A 26,267-nucleotide genomic window follows, 5' to 3' on the forward strand; every position below is an offset into this window, starting at 1 on the left:
GTGGTGGCTTTGTTTGTCTTGGCAATGATATGCGTCATCAGCTTCATCATACGGAGAAAACATGCAGGTACATAAGGAGCACTGAGAGATGGAGTTCAGACAAAATGAAGAGTGGTATCAGGAATTTCACTCTGTCCTTCCAGACAGAATCCATTTTAGAGCAGTAGAACAGTCTTTCTAATTTGTGTTCACTAACTGTTTTGTTTTTTTTAGTATGACTTATTTCAAATCTTATCAGTTTCTGAAAACACTTAGTTGCACATTAGTATCGACTGCCATTGCTTTACTTGCCTGTTTAATTACATTTTAGGTTCTGGACAGTTATGTCAAGTTCAATATTCTGCTCCATCAGGTGAGTGTATGTGTTATAAGCTGTGTTCTGCAGTTCTGTGAATTATTTACTGCTAAAACATTATGGCAGAAATAACATTTATAGACACACACACACACACACACACACACACACACACACAGCCCACACACAATACACAGCATTCATACTAATGTTTTTCTTTCTTTCTTTCTTTCTTTCTTTCTTTTGCTTCCAGCAACTACAGAAAACAATCCTTCTTCAGAATAACTTTAGGTTCTGCAGTGAGTGTGGAGTCATTTCAGATCAAATAATTTTAAATCAGTTCACAATGTTGAAAACAGAGGTCAGAGTAGCTTCTGTTCTGAAAGGTTTTGAAGTTAAAAGTTAAAGTTTTTTCCCCCTTTTGATGTAAGTCAATTTTACAAACATATATTCAGCACAACAAAATTTTGCACACAGATGACAAGCTTTTCTCTCTCATTCTGATACATGCTTTCAATGATTAGCAACGTGAGAAAAAGAAAATGTTTTTTTTAAATGAACTTGAATGGACTTCATTTTTTTGTGTGTACACGCTCCCATGTTTTCCTGTTTTATCCCCAGTGAGGATAATATGTTAAGAACACTGTGAAGATCACTAGAAAAAGTGCAAGAAAAAGAGTGTGTTGTCCTTATTGTTTTATTGAATACAAAATGTTTTTGTAGGGCATATTACTGTAAAATAACTGTAAAAAATAATGTTGTAAATTCTATTTTTGTATAATAATACAGCTTTGTGGACCTTTGACAGATTGGCATGCTTCATTTTGTCTGTTTCTATTAAGAAAACAAACAATAAAATAATCAGATGGAAAAAAAACCTCTCATGAATTACATCAATGTCAGTGAGGGTAACTGAATAAAGCAAAGTTTTAACTTTTATGGGACTGGGTCAGACTGTACTAAATAGCATAGATAAAGTTAGATAAACGACAGAACAGATGAACAGCATAGATAAACAATGGAATTTCAAGCTGAATAATTTCCTTTCAGTGTATTCTAAGCCATAGATTCTCATGATTTCAGGATAAGTTGTAATTCCTGTTTTTCATGTAAGTAGACTTCAAAAAAAAAAAAAAAAAAAACCCTGAAAAGGTGAATAAGGAGCTGTTCAATGCCCTGTTGACATATACTCCTCGCTGAGATTACACTTGGAATTTTTTCCCGTTTGTTTGCCAGTGTTTTCCGTTGTAAATTTATTTATTTATTTATTTATTAAATCAATTATTCATCAGTTGTATATCTTTTGCTCTTTGAAATATTGGTATTTTTTGTTATTTCTTAAAAGAAAAAAAAAGGTAAATTACAGCACAAATAAGTCATGTCTTGTACCTTTAGTGAATTAATAATGTAGTTTTTAGTATGTAGGTTTCAGTCTACACAAAGGACAAGTTAAATCGCAAACTTATAATAAATAATAAAGTGCAGTTTAAGTAATAGTTCAAAAATGTTTCCTGTTTTGATGTGTCCTGAAACACCATTGTAATTTAGAGGACACAGTGTTTTATGACAAACATGTTGTAACTGAATGTCATGAACAGGCTGATAGGCTGGATGCATGTGCATCAGGGAAGACCAAGGTGTACAGAAAAAATGGGGTCGAGATGAGATAAGATAATATAAGATAAGACAGAACATTATTTATTCCAAAGGAAATTCTTGAAGACACGGGACACACAAGCAAGATACTGGGCAGGATTGCCCGTTAAACTTCACAATGGCTTTTAAACTTACAGAATGAGGCAACATACGTAATTTCACAAAGGATACTAATAAAAATCAGTGATATTTATACAAACAGAAAACAAGGCTGAATTAACAAAAACAGCATTTCTAAAACAACATTTGGGAATCCATACAGTTAGATACTCTGAAATGCATTTTATGCAGTCTACTCTATAATTATGCCCTGAATAAATATATTTAGCCAAGTTTTATCTCTCAGACTGATGCATACTGATGTCATTTGCTTAATATTAAAAAATCAAACAAACAAAAAAAGTTGTATAAAGTTGTTATAAAAAGAAAGTAATAGATGATAAATATTGTCTTAAAGGAACCGAGAGATATCAAAATGAATATTTCACCACTGTAAATCAGAAATGGGTAAAGCTTAATTGGCATATGTTATTCAATGTTCATTTGTTTGTTTTTAATTTTTGGATTGTGTTTATATATTGCTTTGTCTCAATTCTAAAGCCATTGAAACAATGTACTTCTTTTTAAAGTGAGTTTCCTTTAAGAAACAAACAAAAAATGAATCACAAATCTGAATGGTGGTGGTTTTGCCTTTCATGTCTTAAGACAAAATTGTGTCTTCAGCTTGAACTTCTTGAACTTTAACCTCCCCCACAAGAAATTATACCATTGGTCTCAGGGTCAACAAAAGTATAAAACTGGCTGAAAGACTGACAGGATGTTACAGTTTTATTTTATTTTTTATATATAGCATGAAAGATATCAAATGTGTCTCTCACAAAGCACCAATTTGTCTGGAAGCAATAGGATGTAAATATGGTTCTTGCAAAGAAAACTTCTCAAACCTACTTAAAAAGATACAGGTCTATATTACAATGGCAGGAAGGATATTGCAAAGTTTTTTTTTTTTACTTATTTATTTATTCACTTATTTATTGCATTTGGTACATATGCGCTGTTAATTCATGTTCAAATATCCTTGAAATATATCCATACATACAGTACAACAACATTAGGTTTTCTTGTTTTTATTGTTGATTTCGCAATCTACAACTTTTGATGAACAGGCACACCAGTGCAGATGACACTAATGTCGAGTCTGGAATACATTCTTTCCGGGAAAGGAAAGGGGGTGCAAATATAATAGACACACATACATAACAGCCAAAGTGAACGAGCTGTAAACGATTGAAGAGATTTTAATGCTTGTTAAAGTAAATGTATTATGTGAATATGCCCCTAACAAATCCGTCAAAGGCGCTGGTGTTTATGCACCACTTAACATTGCCGAAATCACGGTGGTTAGCAGTTATCTCTCTTTTTAAAGACACAATTTCACAGAGCCAACTACGACAACACCAGTCAAAATAAAGCAATAAAGCAGAGCTTACTATGTTTGTAATAGCCTTCTGCAGAAGTTTGCAATAGTTTGAAAAAGTTACCAGATACTATTTGAAAAGTATTTGCGGATCAGGGTAAAAACCATAATACATGTTCAAGCTTGTATCTGGGGTGGGAACTATTGCAGAGCAGAGATTTTTGCCCAGAATCTTTAGGTGTCGTGTGGGAAAATTCGTATTTTTCGTGAGATCTGGACATAAATCTGGCTTTTATAATAGTTAAATCTGTCGTGTCGTTGTACTTATGAAACGTTTTTTTGACGTATTGTGCATTCTTTCGTTTGTCACAGTCGCGAGCACAGGTAAGTTGTTCTCTTGTTTTACTTAACTGCTACGAGTTCATTTCCGCTGTATAGAAAGAGAAATGAGATTACAGAGTGTTCTAATCCCTCAATATCTGTTGGTCTACGTAATTACATCGGGATTTTTCTCTATTTTTTCTGATCATATAATCGACAGATATCATAATACGCCGTTATGTTCTCTGCTTTGGGGCTTAAAAGCTTTATTGTGTTGTATAGAAATTTACCATGTGTTTTTCTATCGCTTTTTAGTGTTGCAAAAATTAGTAGTCATGTTATCAGTTGCATTTCGTTGTTCTTTACCATGCTACAACGATAAGCGCAAGCCAATTGTGAAAACTTTTGTTAAATATTCTGTCCACGGTCACCTGAGTATATTTGCTGCATGGGTCACCTGGCATAATTACAACTCCCTTCTACACGAACAATTACCATGAAAGGTATCTATTTCAATGGGTAACCATAGCCACTGTAAATTTAAAATGGATGCAGTAGGTCAAACCTAATGCATCTACAATAAAGAGTTGCAACTGTCACTGAAACCAAAAGTCAACTTCAATTAAATTTGTTAAATTTAGCCCACCTTTCAACAGAGACTCATCTTACCTTAATAAATGTGTGTATTTAAACTGTTGTTTCAGTTTCTCACTCTCTGTGGGTGTTTGCAACATACATACTGGGAGAAACAGCACTTCCTGAGTTCAGTCTCGTCTTAATGCTGGATGATGTTCAAGTGGGACACTATGATCCAAACAAGATGAGATATATTCCTCAAAGATCTAAGGCGCCTGGTTCAGAAAACCGAGAGGCAGAACATAAAAACATCAGCACAGTAACTGAGTTTCTTTATACTGGAATGAAATATCGAGCAGTGCGTTTGAAACATTGTCTTAATCAAACAGAAGGTGGGTTTTCCAGAAATGTGAACATTCATGCTTTTGATTGAATGCGGACACATTTACAATTACTTGTCTCATTCCTTTCCTCTCTGTCGCAGGAATACATGTTCTTCAAAGGCTTGCTAAGTGCGAGATAGTGAATGGTGTTCCGGGACTGACTGTGACGAATAATTCCTTTAATGGCTTGCAGGGGGATGATTTGATCTATGATGTACATGAGGACAGCTTTCAGGTTGAGGAGAGATGGCCATCAGAGTGTTACAGAACAGGCCCAGAGCAAACAAAATGGCAGATAAAAACCATGTACCACCCAGTCTGCATTAAATACCTCACCAAATACCTGAAGGAGGAGAGTAACCTAGTGGTGAGGAGAGGTAATAAAGAAAAAAAAATTATATTTTTAATAAGAAGTACCAGGTACGAATTACCTCCACCTGAATAGAAATATATTTGAATAGCAGTAATAATTATACATATTGAACCTGTGTTTGTGTCTGTAACAGTAAATGTTTTTTAAAGTTTTATGCTGTTTTTGTTAATGAAATATGCATGCATATGACATTACAGACTGTATGTGCAACAATTGACACCCTAAGACAACAGTTGGGAGGGTAAAAGAGTGTTGTTAACCAAAATAGGAGATACAGCAAAAGGATTCCAAAATCATATGCATTTATTTATTGTATGTTATTTTAGGTTCAAATAAGCTGCTCATTATGTGGAAAGCTGTTCAGACATTGTGTGATTCATCAAAAGTGCTTGTTATGTATTTGAATCATTTGCTGAGAGAATTTTCCTTCCTGTACTTGCGGATTTTGGCAGCAGTATTACATAAAGGGCAGGAAATAAATGTGCAACTGTGAAATGATAAAGCTGAGTTCAAATAGTTGTTTAGGTGACGTGTCCTCAAACACTACAGTGATAAATTAACAGGACGCAATGTTTTACAAGTAATATGTTTTAACTTAAAAGAAAATCTTTCTCAGCTCAAGTGCTAAGGACCAAACTGACCTCACAGTCCGGTCAACACTCAGCATCCCCACACCATTTTCAAAAAGCAAACGGCACATGAATCAGTAGCTAAGTTGAATCAGCTATGGCAATGCTGGGATAGAGCTAAAATGACATGTCCTCTGAGTCACTGAATTGATATTTTATAATCTGTTTATCTTTTAATTTAATTTCTTTGATTACATTTCTGATCCTTCATACACGTTACTCTGATTACCTGAAAAATGACACTCCATTATTATTGAATAAGGACATCAAGGGTCTGTTCCTCTTCCATTTCCTCAGTCAAACCCACAGTCAGGCTCCTCAAGAAGACTCACACCAACTCTGGAGAGATTCAGGTGACCTGTCTGACCACTGGGTTTTACCCTCGTCACATCAACCTGACTCTGCTCAGAGATGGTCAGCCTGTGTCTGAAGACCAGATCACTGGAGGAATTCTGTTACCTAATGGAGATGACACCTACCAGATGAGGAAGAGTGTGGAAGTCAGTGCAGAGGAACTTAGACAGCACAGTTACAACTGCAGAGTTACTCACCTCAGCCTAAACACCAGTCTGGACATCACTTTTGGTAATGAGCATTAGCATGATTTGATTTCTAATATACATCTTTGTAATGCTAATTGTACTGGCTGTCAACATCTGCCCAGTTTTAATTGGTGTGATGACCCTAGATAACTACTAATGATCATAGATAAATGATCTCTTTTGCTATTCTGATCTCTGTGGATTATCAATATGAGTAAAGAAAATCAGCTAGAATTCACTGTCATTATCATGAAAAGTCATAAGAACTATAACATCAGTACAGTATGAAACATAAATACACCTGCAGAGTTACACACCTCAATATGGACACCAAAGTGGACAACACTTTTGGTAATGAACACTAGCATGATTTGATTTTGAATAAACATATCTGTGATGCTAATTGTGCTCTTAGGGATGTAATATTGTCAAACTTCTATTTTTTTTTTTTTTTTGGACAGATGGTGATGACTTTCCAGCCACTCTGTCTACAGTCATCTATGTTGTGGTGGCTTTGTTAGTGTTGGTGATGATATACATCATCAGCATCATCATATGGAGAAAACGTGCAGGTACATACAGAGCACTGAGAGATGGAGTTCAGACAGAATGAAGAGTTGTATCAGGAAATTCACTTGGTCTTTTCAGATTGGATCTGTTGTAGAACAGTATTTGTTCAGTCAGATTTGAGAGCTTCTAGTCTTATTCAGTTCAAGCCAGTTTAGTATGAGTTTCAAATCCTGTTATTTTTCCATAAACACTCAGTATAGGTGCATAGTGGTGTGAATTGCCATTGTTTAATTTAGCTGTTTAACTACATTTCAGGTTCTGAACAGTCGGATCAAGTTAGATATTCTGCCCGTTCAGGTAAGTGCATGTGTTATAAACTATGTTCTGTAGTTCTGTGTACTAGGCACGGCCAAAACACGTTCATGGTGGGAGTAATACACACACATACATACAGACATGCACACACACAATACACAACATTCATATGATAGTATTTCTGTCTGTTTCCAGTGACTAAGGAAAACAGCCCTCCTGCAGAGTAACTGGACCTACTTCAGTTAATGTGGTGTCATTTCAAATCAAATGATTCCAGATTAGTTAGTGTTTGTTATCAGTTGTCAGTTATGAGTTAATGTTGGAAATAAGAAAAGTCAGAGTAACTTGTGCACCCACGTACACATATGCGCGCACACACACACACACACACACACACACACACACGCCATCACTCATGCTGATGATTTTCTCTTAATTTCCAGCAAGTGAGGAAAACAAGCCTTCAGCAGACTAAGTGGTCCTGCTTCAGTGACTCAAAGTGGTTACAAATATTAATTACATACAGATAGAATATTGAAATAACAAAAATCTGACTTTTACACAGAAAAAAAATTTGAGCTTGCTCTCCAAAAAATCGAGGCAACTATTTTTTCTGTTTTTTTCTGTTTGTGATATACTCAAATTTTTGTGTTCAACATTTAACCGAATCAGTAGAGCCAACTTGATTTGATCTCTTATCAATTAGCCATATTTGAGTTGGAACCACTTGATTTTCATACTCCAGGAGTTTAATTTTTAAGTGAGACTTAATTCTAATTGTCAGTGACATCGTCTACACAAGTTCACTCTAAGCATGTTATTTAAGTTTAAAAATTTATTTATTTAGTTAAAGCCTACTTGAATAAAATCAGAATGCAAATAGTTGCCTAACTAGCATTTAGCACAGTTTGCTCAATACTGTGGTGAGCTGGGTTTGCTTTTACAGAGATGACACTGCTTTTACTTTCTTTGGCAACAACCCTTTCATGTAGCAGCCAGGAGGTAACAAACTTAACTTACTGACCCGATAGGAGGGGAGTACCTCATTCATGAAGACAATTACATTCACGATAAACAGACACCATGAAACTATCATGAGAAATAGCACAACACAAAGACTACATGATGAACAATACACATACGCTTCTACAAGACACAATGGGAGACACAAACTAAATAATAAAGAACTGGGGCTAGACAACAGTCTGTCGCCCCAAGGCATGCTGGGAAGCTCCGCCCATCCACCCCCAACACGCCACAGAACTTTCTTCTATACGTCAGCCATTAAAAAAATACACAGTATGAAATCCACAAATTTTCACTTTATTGTCTGCATTGTTTTATATCAACCACAGATGGTGCAACAGAAAACATTCTAAATTCACTGAGTACTTTTTGCTTTCACCAAAGACACTTCATCATCAACAACAAAACATTTATTATCTGCCTTGCATATCCATCCATCCATCCATTTTCTGGTGCTTATCTGGGACCGGGTTGCGGTGGCAGCAGGCTGAGCAGGGTAGCCCAGACATCGCTTTCTCCGGCTACATCCACCAGCTCCTCTTGGGGGATCCCAAGGTGTTCCCTGGCCAGCCGAGAAATATAATTCTCCCAACACGCCCTCGGTTTGCTCCGGGGTCTCCTCTCAGTTGGTCATGCCCAGAACACCTCCACGGGGAGGCGCCCAGGAGGCATCCTGACTAGGTGCCCGAACCACCTCAACTGGCTCCTTTCAACGCAGAAGAGCAGTGGCTCTACTCCGAGCTCCTCCTGGGTGTCTGAGCTCCTCACCCTATCCCTAAGGGTGCGCCAAGCCACCCTTCAGAGGATGCTCATTTCCGTCGCTTGTATCCACAATCTCATTCTTTCGGTCACTACCCAGAGCTCTTGACCATAGGTGCGAGTTGGAACAAAGATTGACTGGTAAATTGAGAGCCTTGCCTTCTGACTCAAGTCCTTCTTCACCATGACGGTCCGGTACAGAGACCGCATGACTGCCACCGCCGCCCTGATCCGCCTGTCGATCTCCTGGTCAGTACACCTCTATCATCTTTACCAGTAGAGTTCAACACCAGTTTAACTAGTCAGCTACAGGTTACCTATCTAGCTGTACTGGCTAGCAAGCATGACAATATAAAACGTAGCTGTTGCTAAATCAAAGTTTGCAAGGCATATAAAAAACAAAACACGGAAAAACATTGCATTAGATTATGTTTAAAGGTAACTACAAACAGTAAAACAATATGGTTTAGAAAAATTTACCAGCTAGACAGAAAAGTGGGCTACATGCATCAGCACCATCGAATGCACTAAAGATTATACTTCAGTCCTCCTCAGTGGCTGTTCTGTTGGGTGCTCTGAACATCGCAGTTATATTTAAGTAAATGCAACATAATGAATATGACTGGAAGAATACAACAATATAATTATGTTGAAATAATGTAGCTTCGTTTGTTCAGAAAAATATATTTTTTTAAATCATGTAAGGTAAAAAAATTAAATTCACCCTTGGTAATACAATAATAATGTGGAGTAGGAAATATGTTTAAATCATGGGGTTTTCTTTGTTGAATTTACTAACCCCCTACATCATTTTTGTAGCTGTCAGACAGTTTTGTGTTAATTTCATTGCACATTTGCACATTTTATTCTGTGTTCATTTATTTTATAATTTTACCTACAATTACAATTTACAGACGCTTTAAGCCAAAGCGACTTACAATAAGTGCATCAGTCAGATCCTATTACCTCATAAGCACAGATCACAATAAGACTAAGCGTTAATTTACCCTTCTTATTGCGCCCCTGGAAGACATTGACAGTGAATGACAAATGAACTGTTACATGTTGCAAGGGGGGCACTTATAAGTGGGACGCCTACCATTCAAGAAATTACAGCCTTGCACTCATGGGAAGTTGTCTCGTGTCAAGGTTTCAAGTATTACTTCAAGTTCACTGTATGTTTGTAACTCTTTTTTTGGTTATGCGGCCAATGAGGTATGTTTAAGCTCATGTAATGGAATTGTGTTTGGTTGTTGTGTATGTCACTTGAATGGTGTATAAACTCATTTGTTTGTCTTATTTTCGTTTTCACGGCTTAAGTTTATTGGTGTGTGTTTATTGGTGTGTGTTGAATGGGCTTCGTGTAGTTGCAGTATTTGTTTACAGACTACCTTGCTTCCCTATGTTCATTCAGGTGCCTATACTGTTTACAGTGAATATATACAGCTTTATTTTGTCTGTGTATTTTATAAGAGGACCTGTTTTCAGGAGGTATCTGAACATTACACCTAATGTTAGTCAAGAACACTGGAGAGGAATGTCATTGAAACACTAATCACAAATTCCAGCAGTCAGTCTATGCCAGTCAATAAACAACTGATCTTCCAACTATGTTCTATCTTGTATTTCTCTTGCCAGCTGGTGAACAGACTAAAGAATTTTTAGGACCTCGAGACATTAATTTGCCAGATGCTTAGCTTTTGTTGGAATGCTGATTTTTTTTTTTTAAGTTAAATTTTTCATATAGTAACATACTTTTTTCAGCACTATTTATATTTTTGACATTTTAAAAGAATATTTCCTCAGAAAAAAAGGAGGGGGGGTGCACAAGGGAAACTGGAGTCGTCACAAGGCTCCAGTCGAGGCAGATAAAGTCTGACTCTTTGGTTTCACCCCTTGTTGTGAATTCTTCATGTTTAGAGACTTTATGCGAAACTGGGACTTTTATCTTGTAATAGCGCTTTCTGCCGCATCCGCTTCCTCTCGTTCGGATATGTTTCGGTTGCCGCTACTGGTGCATGAGTCGCTAATGATGTAGGTTGCAATATTACTGTTATAAGTTTATGTAGCATACTTACTTGATTCTTTCTCTGTATTTCAGGATGTTGTATCGTTTAATTGTTGAGAAATGTATTCATTGTGTTGTTGTCATGTTAGCAAAGACCCGTTTCAGTAATTAGCATGTTCCGAACTAGCCCTGTATCACTATGAATATAGTGTACGTATTTCCATTGTGTTATAATATTAATAGTGCTCACTGTAACAAATTCTGTTCAGTATTCATTCAGAGAAGATGTAGACTTCATTTACAGTCCTTAAATGTCTTAGTTAATACCGCATCAGTAACAAATCAGAGATGCATGTCTTGTTATATTTGTGTTTAATTTCAGAAACTGTAATGCACCACATCATACAACTCAACCTGCAGTGCCTCTATCATTAAAGGGCTTTAATGAAACAGATGACTATGTGCTCTCTGACCGGAGCCCTGTAGTGGTCAGTTATCCAAAAAAAACAGTTCTAAGGGTCCAAACCCTAGCACCCCTAGTTTTCTTTTCTTTTGGGTTTCTATGCCAAGTTATACGACCCGAGATGAAAATTGTATTACCATGGAACGAAACCAACATGATCACACCTGCCCAGTTAGAATAAGCCACTGGCAAGAAAAATATCTGAGCACTGCCAAAGGTTTTGCTGAAACATGCTGAATTGTTTGCAGGAGGTTTAAATCAATGTTTCCATCAAAAATGAATCCCAGTGAGGACTGATCATCTGCAGGAACAACAAATTTCTTTAGACAGCATGAAACAGTGCTGTATATGTAATGCTGACACAAAAATGTATCTCTGGTGATTTTGCACTGTTATAGAGAGAATTTCACATCACCTTCATGAAAAGAGCTGCGAGTTACGAATACACTCAATGACTAACATCGGCTTATACACTGTGTATGTGAATAAAAGCAATACACTCACCAGGGTTCCTTTTGGTGGAAAGCTAAGAGAATACTGTACCTATTAGTGCATAAATAAGCATGTAAAACAGTATAACAGCGTGAAACAAGTGAGTCACTGAGTACAGTATTAACAAGTCCTGCGTTAGTTGTATTTAAACCAGCTAATCAGTGTTTGAGTACTTGCACTTCTGTTCATTTTTTTATATCGTTGTGAGGTCGCAAGTACAATATTTTAAAAAGCAAAAGCGTAAGTACACAATCAGGAAATATTTTAGTAAACTATAGAAAGGTAAGTAATATCTGTTGCGGCTGCGCCTTAGGGGAATCAGTGCCATATCGAACTTCAGCCGAGTGGGGCTACTTCAGCACCACACACAAGGACAGCGACCCCTTGACCCAAAGTACAATAACATAAAAAAAGGCACATAGCCTAGTGTTTTGGATGGTAGCCTACTTCTGTGCGTGTATGTTCGTATGTGTAGTTAACTTTTACGTATTAACTCATTAGAATACCACTGCTTAATAACGCTTAATAATTGGTTAATAATTGGTCAACTGCGGCATTCTGCGGTCTGTTATTTCTGTATAGCAGACCGCTGCTATGTATAACACACCGTTGCTATGGAACTTTTTAGCAGATTTTTTTAGCGGAAGCAATAAAAACATTTTTAAATCAATAATATAATTTTTGAATCAATATTTTGTGTCTAAGTATTGATCCCTTTAGTACGTAGCAGGATAATGTACAGCGAGCTGGTCATTATGTAAGGGATAATGTACAGTCCGCCGGTTATTATCGAAAAATAAATCCCGACAGGACGAACAGGACCCCGACTCAGAGCGGAGGGGTCTTATTTCATCCTGAGGGGATTTATTTATTTATTTATCCCGCTTATTATATGGTTACTTGTCAAAATGATAAAAGAAACTTTAGACAATATTTCATTTCTAATGATTTTATTGCCTTTTCGTGGCTTCAGCTGAAAAAAATAGCCCTTCCAGCAAGTAGAACTTTAAAGTTGCAGCAGGTCTTGCATAGCAACGTGTTAGGCTACCTGCAGACTCGTCAATTTGTTGCAGATTAATAGGCTAAGCATTCGGTTTATTGGTATTAAATTGAATGTTTCCACTAATGGTGCAGTTTGAGAGAATCAATTGCACATCTCGGGGGAGCCTGAAGTTGATGTCCCCATTTATTTCTTGTCTTTGATTGTCCGCAGAAACATTTTTAGGGTCTTGCTGGGCATACATACGTTTCAGTTATGATAAGTGAACGGACTACTTGCGGAATGATATGCAAGACGTGAATCAGAAGCACAAAATTCGTTGCCAATGGCAGTGGTCATTAATTTTTTTTCAGCGGTCATTATCAAGAAATATCGGACCTGCGCTTACTGGGATGGGCCACTGAATTCAATAGAATTTTCTGCAGCATTCTGAGTAACCATATAATAAGTAAGGGATAATGTAGAGTCCGCCGGTTATTATCGAAAAATAAATCCCGACAGGACGAACAGAACAGAGTGTGAATCTGAAGCTCAAAACCTGTTGCCAATGGCAGAGGTCATTAAATTTTGGCAGCGGTAATTCATTTTTTTCAGCGGTCATTATCAAGAAATATCGGACCACCGAACGTTGGGATGGCCCATTCACATCAATGGAACGTTCTGCAGTATTCGGAGGGACCGTATAATAAATATAATATATTTTCTTAAGCGTTCGAACGTCTTTGCTGAATACTCGATTCTGACTGGTCAATTACGGTATTCTGCGGTCTGTTATTTCTGTTTAGCAGACCACTGCTATGTATAAGAGACCATTGTTATCGAACTATTTTTTTAGAGCTTCGCGCGGGGGTCCTGCATCACCCTGTCGAGGGTTTATTTCGAGATAATGACCGGCTCGCTGTACATTATCCCTTACATATATTATAATAACTGTGATGACTCTTACGTACAGTTGATTCTTCTCAAGTTGGAAAGTTCAACTTGAGAGCAACCATCTCCGGCTAGTAGCCTACAAGAATCCAGAAAAGTTGACATAACAACAACAACAACAACAAAACTGGCTAGCAAAATGTGACACATGTTTCACCCTTTAAATAGTGTTTCATATTTTATTTAAATGGCAAATATAGTATGAGGATAAACAGTAGCAATTTAGATGAACACAATTGGCAAACGCTTCTCTTCTTGACGTCTTTGGTTCGGCAGAGAGAATCAAGAGCAGTTTATTAATGCCGCCTCCGGAGAACACTGCTGTGTGTAAATAAAAATACATCCATAGCATTGGTCAAAATGCTGAAACGGTAGATGGCTGTCTGTGCTTCCCTGTGGAAACTCTATTAATAGGAAAGGGAGTAGGGGCAGTAACAAGAAGGGGGACGCGCTTCTACACGAAGAAAAAAGTCAAGTGTAGCAACTGTTGAAAATGCACACTTTTCGCTAAGTCATGTGTGGGAGTCATAGTCTATGAAGGTATGTCTGTTCTCATATTCGCCTGCTAGAGCACTAGGTGAGGAGTGTAATCTGTCATGAACGTGATCATTCTAGTTGCTGTATTGTGCCTCATTTCGCTCTCCAGTGCCGTCTCCAGAGGTAAGTTCTAATGGTGAGACTACAGTGGTGCACTGCTTTTCAGAGTACATCTGTCTCTCTTAGGAGCTGATGTTTTATAATAGTGCTGTTCATTCAACCATAAAAAAAAAATCTCGCTTCTCATACCTTGGGGATCTGTGCAACGTTAATACTTGGGGAGACAGTTTGGTGTTAATGTTGGATGATATTCAGGTGGGATTCTATGGCAGTGATTCGATGAAGTCCAAGCTTGGAAAATGAAAAGGAGACGCAGGCAGATGCCAGAACTGTATTTGGACGCGTTTACAATGGTTCATAACTTAATCTAAGAAGGACGTTTGAATAACTCCACGTGAGTTAGAATATAAAATGGAATGTTAAACGTTTTGTAGAAACCACTAGAGGACATTTTTATACGTTAGACATAACCCGAAGCACAGTAGTACATTTGATAACAAATGAAACATCGTTAACAAACATCAGCACCACTCAGCTTTCACAGTCCGCTACTGTTTAATAGACGGATGAAACAAGTCATTTCCTATTTAAAATACGTATGTCTGAACATACAGCACTGTCTGTTGCTGTAATCTGGTAATGGAATGAGAGTTCGGATAATTTGAATATGAAAATCTCTGTCCAGATTCCAGCCTCATATATTTCAGATGTTTCACCTTATGGATGTTGATGTCACCAAAAAAACATCACACGGTTGTTTTATGGTATGAACACGATCTTTAGAAGATGAGAAACCGATGAACTTCTGCTTTAAAATACATGTTCACCAGAGAGTACTATTGCATATACAATTGTTGATTAAATAATTAATTGTTTCTCTGTTTATCTTCTCTGTTTGTCACAGGCATAAATGTTTTTCAGAGATTTTGTAAATGCGAGATCCTGGATGCCATTCCAGGACTGAGGGGAAAAATTTTCATCAGAGAGTACTATTGCATATACAATTGTTGATTAAATAATTAATTATTGTTCTGTTTATCTCCCATGTTTCCCGTTTTTCAGTCATGTATATAGTGTTTGTAATGAAGCCAGTGATGGGAATATGCTCGGAACACAGTTAAGACATGAAAAATACTGCTTAGACTTACATCAATTTCAGAGTGTGTTGTCCTTATTGTTTCATTAGTTACTGAATATATACGAGTTTTTGTATGACATAATAGTGTAAAGCAAGTGTAAAAAAATACTGTAAATACTATTTTTGTATAATAGTGTACCTTCGTGGACGTTTGACAGTTTGGAATTCTTTAAAAGATCATTAAAATAGAGCTGTTTGTTAAAATGCTGGCATATTTTCCCCGTTTTCCATAAAAGAATGGGGATCCAAGGCAGACACTTGTCTCATTGCATTCGGAAGGTCATAGTTTGTGGTTCCTGCTCTGATTTCCTTTTCTTTTATGGGTCTCTGTCAGTTTTACATATCTGAAAAATTCTTGCTTTGAAACTTGAACTGTATAACCTCAGAGTGAAGCACCATTGAAACAAACACCTCAAGACTTGCCTAGACACAATGAGACAGCAATGGCAAGAGCAAAGTCTGAATACTGATGTTACATTGCCAAAAACTATGCTGAAGCTGGAAAAAATACAACAGTCTTGTGAGCAAGTTTGAGCAAAGTTAGCTATTGTCAGTTGTTGTTAATGGTACATGAGTTTCAGGTTTCAGTCAGCCTATTGACTGAGTTTCACAAACCTGAGGTGATGCTGGATGCCTGTGCCGATGAACTCAGTTCAAAATAGGATTAACAAAAGATCTCTCAGTATTAGCAGGATTCCGGATTCTTGATACAGAATTCTGGTAGAGACAACACATTTACATTTACATTTACATGTACATTTACATTTATTCATTTTGCAGATGCATTTATCCAAAGCGACTTCCAATACAGGCAAACTAAAAAACCAAGCAAATAATCACCTCAAGCATAAAATCAAGAATTGACTGCCTTACAGTCAAAAAGGCATAGCATATAGACAGATAGCACAGTCAACATGAATCCGTCAGTCATGATGCACACAGAGATGAATAATGTCCACACAGATAGTTACATCGCTGACGACGGGAACTCTAATCTAGAGCACAGAACAGACAGTGTCGGGTTCTTTACTTTATGCTTTTCCATTCCTGAGAACTAGATGAGCCCTTGTGATGGCACCCCCAGGACAGGGGGAATGCCTGTAGAGATAATAAGGCGGCTGGAAAGGGCATTACTTCTCTACTTTATAACAGGACAAAGTATCTATGGCAAGAGGCTATTTTCTAGGATACAACAAAGCACTTCAGTTTCACAGGAAAACAGCAGTAGTTCGGTTCCATCAGTAGTACATTAGGGGAAATGGTTGTTGCGGTAGTAGGTAGGGGTCAAGTACAGAAGGGTGATTTAGTTAGTGGCTTGTGAAAACACAGTTCCACAAAACTGAGAGAACCAAACCATCCAGCTCCAAATATGTTTGGTCCTCACTCAACTAGCACTTGTGTCCAAAGGGCCGTTCCAAAGCGCCACAATGTCCGTTTGTCGCACGGTAAGCCCAAGCCATATCTTTGCAGTTCAGCACGAAGGCGGAAATCCATTAAGTGAGCACAGCACAAAAGACTTCAACAAATAAAACCGTCTGACCAGAGGGGAATAACAAAAAGGAGTAGGGAGCCGATGTCGAAACACAATTTGGGCGAATATGGTGCCCATACAAGTTCATGGCAAACCAGTTCTTGAGCTACTCTCTTTTGCGAGAGCACATCTGGTCCCTTCTTAAAGAGATAGCAAAACCCAGGTAAGCAGCAACCTCCAGCATCTTGTGTGTATGTCACTCTGCATCCTGCCTTCTGTTTTGACTTGGCCACAGCACCTCATCTACATCACAAGCGATGTTCTCCCTGGCTAAATAGCAGGGAAAGAATCTGCTGGAGTGATGGATTCAGGCGCTGAAGGTCCCAGCATCAAATTCACCACATGCATCCTCCATTGCCTGGAGAAGAGGCATGCACGCGAGGGGATGGTGGTCATACACCTTCCATTGCCATACCGAAAAAACTCTTCAGCTGGGCTTAGGAATGGGGAATACGGCGGGAGGTATAGAACAATAAAATGTGGGTGGTCGATTTTTTTTCATTATGAAATGACATAACTGTAACATTGGCCAACAAACACTGAGTAACATAATCCTTCTGACAGCAGTAGTATACATACATAAAGAGCAGTAGCGTAGTGTAGATTATAGGTAACTTACTGGTTCTCATTTCTAAACGTACAGATGATGGATGCAACCGTGTAGTGGCTAGGTTGGGCTGAACTCTCTGCCCAGCTTCCCTCATACTCAACACAAGGTTGAGCACAGGGTCAGCCAATGTGGCCCTGATCTCATCTGAGACAACTGTCCTTCCTCATCCTCATCCTCGTCCTCATTCCCCTCTTACTCTCACTCCTTTACTTCATCTTTGGCCTTTTTATAATGCTAAAGCTCTGATTTCTAAGTGAACAATTAAGGGGAACGTGTTTATGCCTGTGAGGAGTAGGTGTTACCAATTGCTAAATAAAGCTTGGTATTTTGATTGGCATGGCTTTCCAAAGGATGACTAGAGATTTAAATTTTGAATGTTGTGCCTAATGTTGAAATAATAATAATAATAATAATCATAATAATTACTTTATTTATACAGCACTTTTCGAAACAGTTACAAGGTGCTTTACAAGGATTAAAACATTTAAAGATTTGAGGCAAACAAAATCAGGCAATTACAATAAAAGACAAAATGGAAATAAAGAATAAAATAAAACAGAAAAAAGGCAACAGTAATAATGATAAAAAAAAGCGTAAGACATGATGGAAATAAGCAACACTGAAATGAAACAGGGAAAAAAAACCTGACAACAACAGTAATAGTAAAACAGGACAGACATGTTGGAAATAAAAAAGTGTGCAAGAATTAATAAAAGGCTGTCTTAAAAAGATACGTTTTGAGAGGAGATATAAAAGGTGACACCAATCCTGCAAGCCTCAGAGTCTCTGGCAGGGAGTTCTGTTGCTGAGGGGCCTTGGCTGCAAAAGCCCCATCACCTTTAGTCTTGAGCCAAGACATAGGAACAGCCAGCAGAGGCCTGCCTGATGACCTGAGGCTGCGTACTGGCTCGTAGGGGAGCAGCAATTCAACTATGTAGCTGGGAGCTAGACTATGAAGTGCTTTAAAAGCAATCAGTAAAATCTTAAAATCAATTCTAAAACTTACTGGTAACTAGTGAAGGAGGGCTAAAACAGGGCTGATCTTGTCCTCTAGTGTTTGTTTAAAGTCTGGCAGCTGTGTTTTTTTACCAACTGAAGGTATGAGATAGTTTTTTGGCTTAACCCCGAGTACAAAGAATTCCAGTAGTCTAACCGAGATGAAATAAAAGCATGGATGACCTTCTCAAGATCAGGCAGAGAGAGAAAAGACCTGATTTTTGAGATGTTACATAACAGATAAAAACATGATTGCACAACTTTAGTAATCTGCTTTTCCAATGAAAGGTCACTGTCAAATATTACACCCAAGTTTCTGGCAGCACGTTTGATATTTACAGACAGGGAGCCAAGATGTTTATGAAAAATGGGGCTGGATTTTGGTCAGCCAAAGATAATCATTTCTGATTTGTTTTCGTTGAGCTGGAGAAAGTTTTGGGACATCCAGCCTTTTTATTTCTGCAAGGCAAGATAAAAGATGATGAAGACTGCCTTCTTCAACTGGTTTTTAGTGGGACATAGATTTGTGTGTCATCTGCATAACAATGATACTGGATTTTGTATTTATGTATGATATGTCCTAGCGGCAGCATATATACATTTCCCATAACTACTGAGAAAGTTGTGTTCGATAAATATGATTTGAATACAATGCAGAGAACTGTGTGTAGTGTTTTGCAAAAAGTGCGATTTAAAATTGAATTGAAATTGAATTGAAAACTGAGTGTAAAGCAGAAACTGTGCTTGCAGTTTTGTAGACTTGGTTTAGAGATTTGGTACATGAGTTTCAGGTTTCAGTGACTGCGTTTCAAGTTCCAATTTTAGTGTGTAAACTACTGTAAAAAAAAAAAAACCCCTGTAACTTAATTTTTGATGGGATAGCAAATAGTATTATGTATGTTTTTGTTCAAACTTGTCTTAAAAGTTTGAACTCAGAAAAAATATTAACTCCTTTGTACTATTGTGCTCTATTAAAATGTGCAGTTGTTTAGTGTTAAAGCATGTTTTATAACAGTGTAATGTACTTTAGTGCTGAGAAGAGTGAAACACTTGTATGAGACCCTATTCATTTTTCCTTATTTCCTGGAAAAGAAGAACATGAGCTTCCTGCAGCCTGTAAATCATAGTTTTAAAATAAGCTCAGAGTGTTTGTGTTCAACACACTGTGTTGAAAGCAAATGTGTATAAGCAGCCATTCACAAAATGTCATAGACATAATATATAATACTGTTAAGAACTGAACGTGAAGCTTCAACATAGTACAGACACTTGTATCCAAATGGTATGTTGTAATCACTGTAATAGAATTAAGAGCATGTTGTGTTATGTCTGTGGCATGACTTTGTATATCATGTAAATTTATTTTACTCTGTTGCATCCATCCCTTGTCTTGCTGTTGAGGACACCAGGGAAAGGAGATGAGGTATCAAAGTGGGTGGAGCCAAAAAAACAGGGTGATGATGATAAAAAGTGTTTAGTGATTTTCTGAATGGTTCAAGTGTGTTTCAAGGATGACATAAAGGAAGACAGAGAGGAGTATGTGTTAATGAACTCTCTGACCTGAGTATTTTGTCAATTCATCACTTGTGGATCATTTGTTCTTTAAAACATTGGCAGTTCTTGTTAGATTTTATACATACATATATGTAACTTTAATAATAAGGAATACATCATGCAACTACTCAGCAGAACTTCTGTGTTGTTTGTAATTTGCCCACTGGGTCGGCACCTATTGCACACGCCATGAAGGGGTCTCCTCTCTCTGTGGTTCCTTCTCAAGATTTCTCCCATTTTCCCCTACATCATCTTTCAGACAGCTTCACAGATAAAAATGAGATTCTTTAAAAATGTTTTTTCTTGAGCTTGGTGCAGGTTAGGTGTTTTAATATTGTAATACATCGCCACCTGCTGTCTTTCTTTTGTCATTGCCACCTTTGAATGTTCTGTTCTGTTCATGTTTATTTAAGCCCGATATCACTGTTTTTAGTCTCGGAGGGCTTTACATGCCCACAGGTTTACGACAAACAAAGCAGAGCTGCACCCCCCTGACTTAATCCTCATAGTGGGCAAGAAAAAACTCCCCCCAAAAACCAAGATGATATAGGGAAAAATGGGAGAAATCTTGAGAAGGAGCACTGAGAGAGGAGATCCCTTCATGGCCAGACAGGTGTGCAATAGGTGCCGACCCAGTGGGCAAATTGCAAACAACGCAGAAGTTCTGTTGAGTAGTTGCATGATGTATTCCTTATTATTACTGAATACTGGCCATGAATTGGCATATAAACTACATACACTAAAAGCAGCTAAAGAAAAAGACAAAGAAAAAAATGCTTTTTGCATTTTCCTCCAAATTTCGGTTAATGCTTTGATAACGTGCACTCACCTCTAAGATTGCATTATTATTCTCAACCCATTTTATGCAGCAGAAATCATGACACAGAACTGTGTGAAAAACAAAACAAAATAAAACAACTCTTGTTGTACTGCAGTCCTAACGCAGTTCACCTCGGAATCAATATCTGATTTCCAATCTATTCTTCCTCTAAGCAATGTAAAATTTGTCTACCAAACGACGTTCGTGAAAAATCGAGTAAGTGTTGCAATGAATCTAGAGTCTGAGACTAGTTCGTGCCCCAGTAAATGGGATCTAACGATGCCCCTGAACCCTGATAACCTCAAGGACGATAATCAGAGGGACTTTATTTAGCTGAATGGTTCAGAGAGTCAAAGCACTCTCCATATTTGTGCACATACTGTTATTCGCTGATTTAACAGAGCAGTGCGTATCTGAGTAAAAGCAGACGTTTGCTTTTGAATAGTAAAGTAAAGTGAAAGTTGACAAAACACTTATACTAGAAAAATGTAAACTATTTCCGAAACGTAACTAAGAACAGTAGCGAAATATTTCTACTTCGTTGGTATACACCACTGCATGGATATCAAACCTGTCAAAAGAGAGGAAGAAGACAACTGAAGGACGTCAAATTGAAGAAATCCGCACCGTTAAGAGACCCAAACAGATTACACATTGTAAATTGTGTGGGAAACGACAGAAAAATGAAAGCTGCCCAGCATGTGGAAAAGAATGTAATAATTCTGGCAAACAGAACCACTGTGCATCTAAATGTGAGTCAACGTACTGTCACAAGATAGAGTCAACAGCGTGATAGACACAACAGAGGAACTGTTCCACTGGTGTCACGACAGACTTGTGTCACAAATTGAAAGAGACGTTTCCATTTGTTGAGTTTGTATCACATGATGTGAGATACCATGATGTGAAACTCCTCAAATAAACTTGTGGTATCATTTTACTTAATTTCTTTAGATTTAGATGGGCAGAGGCACAGTGTCATATTTGAATAAGTTTCCAACTTCAGTTTCATGAATCCGGTTTTGATAATAGGCATTAATAAATTGTGAAAAATGAATAATGACAACGACAATATTCAAAAGATATTCCGAACAGTATTTTTATAGATGACCAAGTCCTTGTCATGAGAGTGTATGGCCTGAGGACACCCACTCTGTTCATGTCCAATTTCATGATGTTGTTTACAATGTGTTGGCTTCATCATATCAGCGGTGTAAAGACAAAAAACTGAACTGACTCAGTCTGAACATCAGTGTTGAATCAAATTGCAGTTGGCTTTTAAGTTCCACAACTTTGAAACGATTTTATTTGGTCTTGCTCTTGCTGTGCTTTAAGTTTCTGTGAAGGAAAAAAAGTTGCTGCACATTTGTGTATGGCTTTGTCCGAAACGGCATACTAGTATACTGCATACTGGCCAGGTATACACTGCGTGCTGCACACTACTCCCCACCCTAGTATACAGTACAGTATGCAAGTGTGAGAACTTTCATGTAGCGTACTACAAATTGGCTATCCGTTGGGCTATTTGTTCTGTTAAAAATGAACAACACATGACTACAACAAACATCTATCAAAGGCATCCCCATAAGAAAACATACGAAGATTTATCACACCAAAATAAGCAACTGATATATTTATATTCGGAACAGTTGGAGTAATAGCTGGAGTTGAAGTTAGACCCGCCGCTGTCGCTGTCCACCAAATTTTTTGAAAATTTGGCAGTTGGAAATCAACTCGTTGCATCAGGGGATGCACTAGCCGTCGAGGTGAGCTCTGCAAATTTTCGTAAGAGAAGTAATCTGGGTAACTGTCGTGTACTGCAAAATTTTTATTTTTCGTGTACTGCATACTACTTACTACTTTTACGTTAAGATCAGTATACGAGTAGTATGTAGTATGCCATTTCGGAAACAGCATACGTCTCTTGCTTCTTTTGAAGACCCAAAAGCTTACGTTACTCGTAAACTGTGGATATACTTCTCTCTAATTTGAAAAGTGCACCAGATATCAAATAAAGGCTTCTTTCAACAAGAGGTGAAATTAGATGTCAATCAGCATCAAACTGCCAGTGATAGCGAAAGAAATTTTAGGGTGGGGAGTAGTGTGCAGCACTCACCAATTAGATATTAGGGGTGTCCTATGCCACGCCGGCCTCTCCTCTGGTTCCGCCAAACGCACGCGGCGGCGACTTTTTTCAAATCGAGGACGAGGAAGAGAGAATATGGGGGAGAGAATTGCACAGCTCACGAGTCATGCGAGCGACTGACACAGCTATGGTAGATCTACGGCGAAAGCACCATTTTGAAGTAAGCTTTAAGGTTTAGGTTTCCTGAACAACTTTTACGAATGTTGAGTCCCTGTGTAGATGCATATTGACAGTTTGGCAACGGAAACTTCTCTTCAGTGGACTACCCTTGCCTACTGAGCATGAAGACTCAAGGGATTCTGAAAATTCAGTGAGAATATCGTGTCGTCGGAAATGTGGGAAAACCTCTTAACATAAATTTGATTTTTAACGTTAAAGTCTTTTGTGTCGTCAACATTATGAAGTCTCTCATTGTTATACTGTGCATTCTCTCGGTAACCACAGCCACAGGTAAGTTGAGATCTTCCAGAATAACCTAACTGTAAATGTGATTTGTAAGCATTGTCTTAAAATTTGGCGTCATGAAATGGAAGTTTATTTCCTCTGAACGGGGAGTTTCAGTGCTACTTTCCAGCATTATCAGTTAGCATACTCCATTACTTATCTCTCTGTCTATCCATCCATCCATCCAGTGGGTGATTTGTTATTTTAAGCAGTGGGGATGGCCCGATGGTCACTGACAATACTCTATAATGTATAGGGGCACGTTAACAAGGGGGATGCATTTTGGTCATTTTGCTAACAAAGGGGATGGCATCCCCCTACAAATCGACTACTGTATCCATATGTCTGATTGTTCATGTCTGAATCTGTCCATATGTTTATCATAGAGTGTAACAGGAACCGTGTGTTGATAAAATTGTGGAAACAGAGGCCTCCACAAGACCTGTTCCCAACACATACACACATGTGTCATTTTCATTTTTATCTTCATGTTTGTCTAGTATTAGAGTATTTTAAGAGTTGTTGTTTGGTGGCATGGATACTGGAAAGGTGTCGTACCAGTTTGGACTGGAAAATTGTCATTCATGAAAGTATGCTGAACATATAACAGGGCTATTAGAAGATCACATTTTCCTGCTTACACTGTTAATTTGACCTTATGTTATTTGAATCACTTTTTTCTCTTTATTTTCCATATATATATGAGCAAATCATTAAGTTTGATAATTTAATCCCATGTTCAACAGATATTTCCCTTACCTTAATAAATGTGTATCTCTGATCTCTTATTACAGTTTCTCACTCTCTCTGGTCGTATGCAACATACATACTTGGAGACACAGCACAACCTAAGTTCAGCCTTGTGTTGATGCTGGATGATGTTCAAGTAGGACACTATAATTCAAGTGAGAAGAGGTACATTCCTCAAGGTCATAAAAGTTCAAGTTCAGGAAATGAAAAGGCAGAAGAAGAAGACATCAGCAGAGTATTTGGAGTTCTATATAACAGCATGAAGTATGGAGCAGTGCAATTTAAACACTGTCTTAACGTTACAGATGGTAGGTATTCCACAATGCTGCCTTTAAATTTATTTGTGGAATGTTACACTTGCTATTTGTTTCATTATTTTTCTCTCTGTGGCTTTTCTCAGGAATGCATGTTCTTCAAAGACTTGCTAGGTGTGAGATGGTGAATGGCACTCCAGGACTGACTGTGACAAAGAATTCCTTAGATGGCTTGGTAGGGGACGACATCACCTTTGATGTAAATGAAGAACACTTTCAGGTCAACGAGAGATGGCCATCAGACTGTTACAGAACAAATATAGAGAATGATGAATGGTTCATAAAAACCATGTACCACCCAGTCTGCATTAAATACCTCACCAAATATCTGAAGGAGGAGAACCCTGTGATGAGAAGAGGTAATGAGATAAAATATTAAGTTAAAGTACAAGTTCCAAGTTGGCTTTATTGTTATGTTCATCACAACCAGGTGTTAAAAGAATAATGACCCTGGTCCCCTGGAAAGAGAGTGAAAAAGTGACAATATTACAAATCTGTTGAAAAATGTGATAAATACACAACAGTGAACAATTAATACAAAACAGCAGACAAAACTGTCAGCTGGGGGGGTGTAAAGCTTGGAGCTGGGAGGGTGAAGGGAGCGCTGTTAGCCAACAAAAAGGAGATAAAGCGAAAGAGTTCGAAAGCATCTCCATTTATTTGACACATTATTTGGGTTCAAATGATGAGCTGCTGTTTGTATGAAATGCTGTTTAAGAGTTCTGCAGTTCTTCAAAAATTGCATAATTAAATTGTGTTCTGACTCTGTCTTTCTTTCTGATTGATTTGTTTCATTTATGACTTAAAAAGCGACCATTAAGTTCATTACAGGCATTGACATGTATTTCATCATCATTCACTCTCTCTTGTACAGTGAAACCCACAGTCAGTCTCTTTAAGAAGACCCTCACAGACCCTGGAGGGATTCTGGTGACCTGTTTGGCCACTGGTTTTTACCCTCGTCACATCAACCTGACTCTGCTCAGAGATGGTCAGTCTGTGTCTGAAGACCAAATCACTGGAGGGATTCTGTTACCTAATGGAGATGACACCTACCAGATGAGGAAGAGTCTAGAGATTAGTGAAGAGGAACTAAGAGAGAAACACAAATACACCTGCACTACCACTCACCTCAGCCTGGACAACAAGCTGGAAAAACATATTGGTAGCGTGTATCAGTTTTACATCAGTATTCTATCAGTATCCTGAATCTTCAGTGTATCAACCATAATTAACTAACGCCTCTTGAATGTGTTCAAGTGTTTCTCTGTGCAGGAGTTTGTTCAAGGTTTGTATGAAAACAAGAAGTGTGCTAAATAAAACAATCCTGTAAATGCAAGTCCAGCCCAGAGTAAATGTACGAAAGTAGAGTTGATGTAAACACAGTTCTGCAGGTTGAGCTGAAACGTTACATCTTAGTTTTGTTGTGGCCACCATTATAAGAAAATTAGCTTCATTATCGTTCGACAGTTTCTGTAAGCAGCAGCATGGAAGTATACCTTTGTATACGTCAGGACGGAGTGGTGGTGAACCCAAGTGCAAGACACATTGATGGTGGTAACAAAAAGGAGGACTTTACTTACGGGAAAAAAGCAGATAAATAAACAGGAACAAAGACCAGTAACAAAAAGTTGCAACCTAACAGAGTGTATCCAAACACAAACAACAAAAG

At 37.9% G+C, this 26,267-nt stretch overlaps 2 protein-coding genes across 2 annotated transcripts; both read left to right on the forward strand.

Moving 5' to 3' along the window:
* Window positions 1–4,467: 4,467 nt before the first annotated feature.
* LOC115805185 (class I histocompatibility antigen, F10 alpha chain-like) lies at window positions 4,468–6,249 on the forward strand. The gene is made up of 3 exons (XM_030765696.1): window positions 4,468–4,657; window positions 4,750–5,025; window positions 5,948–6,249. The coding sequence occupies exons 1-3, from the start codon at window positions 4,468–4,470 to the stop codon at window positions 6,247–6,249; spliced, it is 768 nt and encodes a 255-aa protein (XP_030621556.1).
* A 2,737-nt stretch (window positions 6,250–8,986) lies between these two features.
* On the forward strand, window positions 8,987–25,804 carry LOC115805194 (class I histocompatibility antigen, F10 alpha chain-like). Its single transcript, XM_030765707.1, has 5 exons — window positions 8,987–9,051; window positions 14,342–14,355; window positions 24,326–24,589; window positions 24,682–24,954; window positions 25,470–25,804. Exons 1-5 carry the CDS (start codon window positions 8,987–8,989, stop codon window positions 25,802–25,804), a joined length of 951 nt encoding a protein of 316 aa, XP_030621567.1.
* The last annotated feature ends 463 nt before the right edge of the window (window positions 25,805–26,267 follow it).

The sequence above is a fragment of the Chanos chanos genome, chromosome 1 (genome assembly GCF_902362185.1).
Source record: "Chanos chanos chromosome 1, fChaCha1.1, whole genome shotgun sequence".
Taxonomy (NCBI): Eukaryota; Metazoa; Chordata; class Actinopteri; order Gonorynchiformes; family Chanidae; genus Chanos; species Chanos chanos.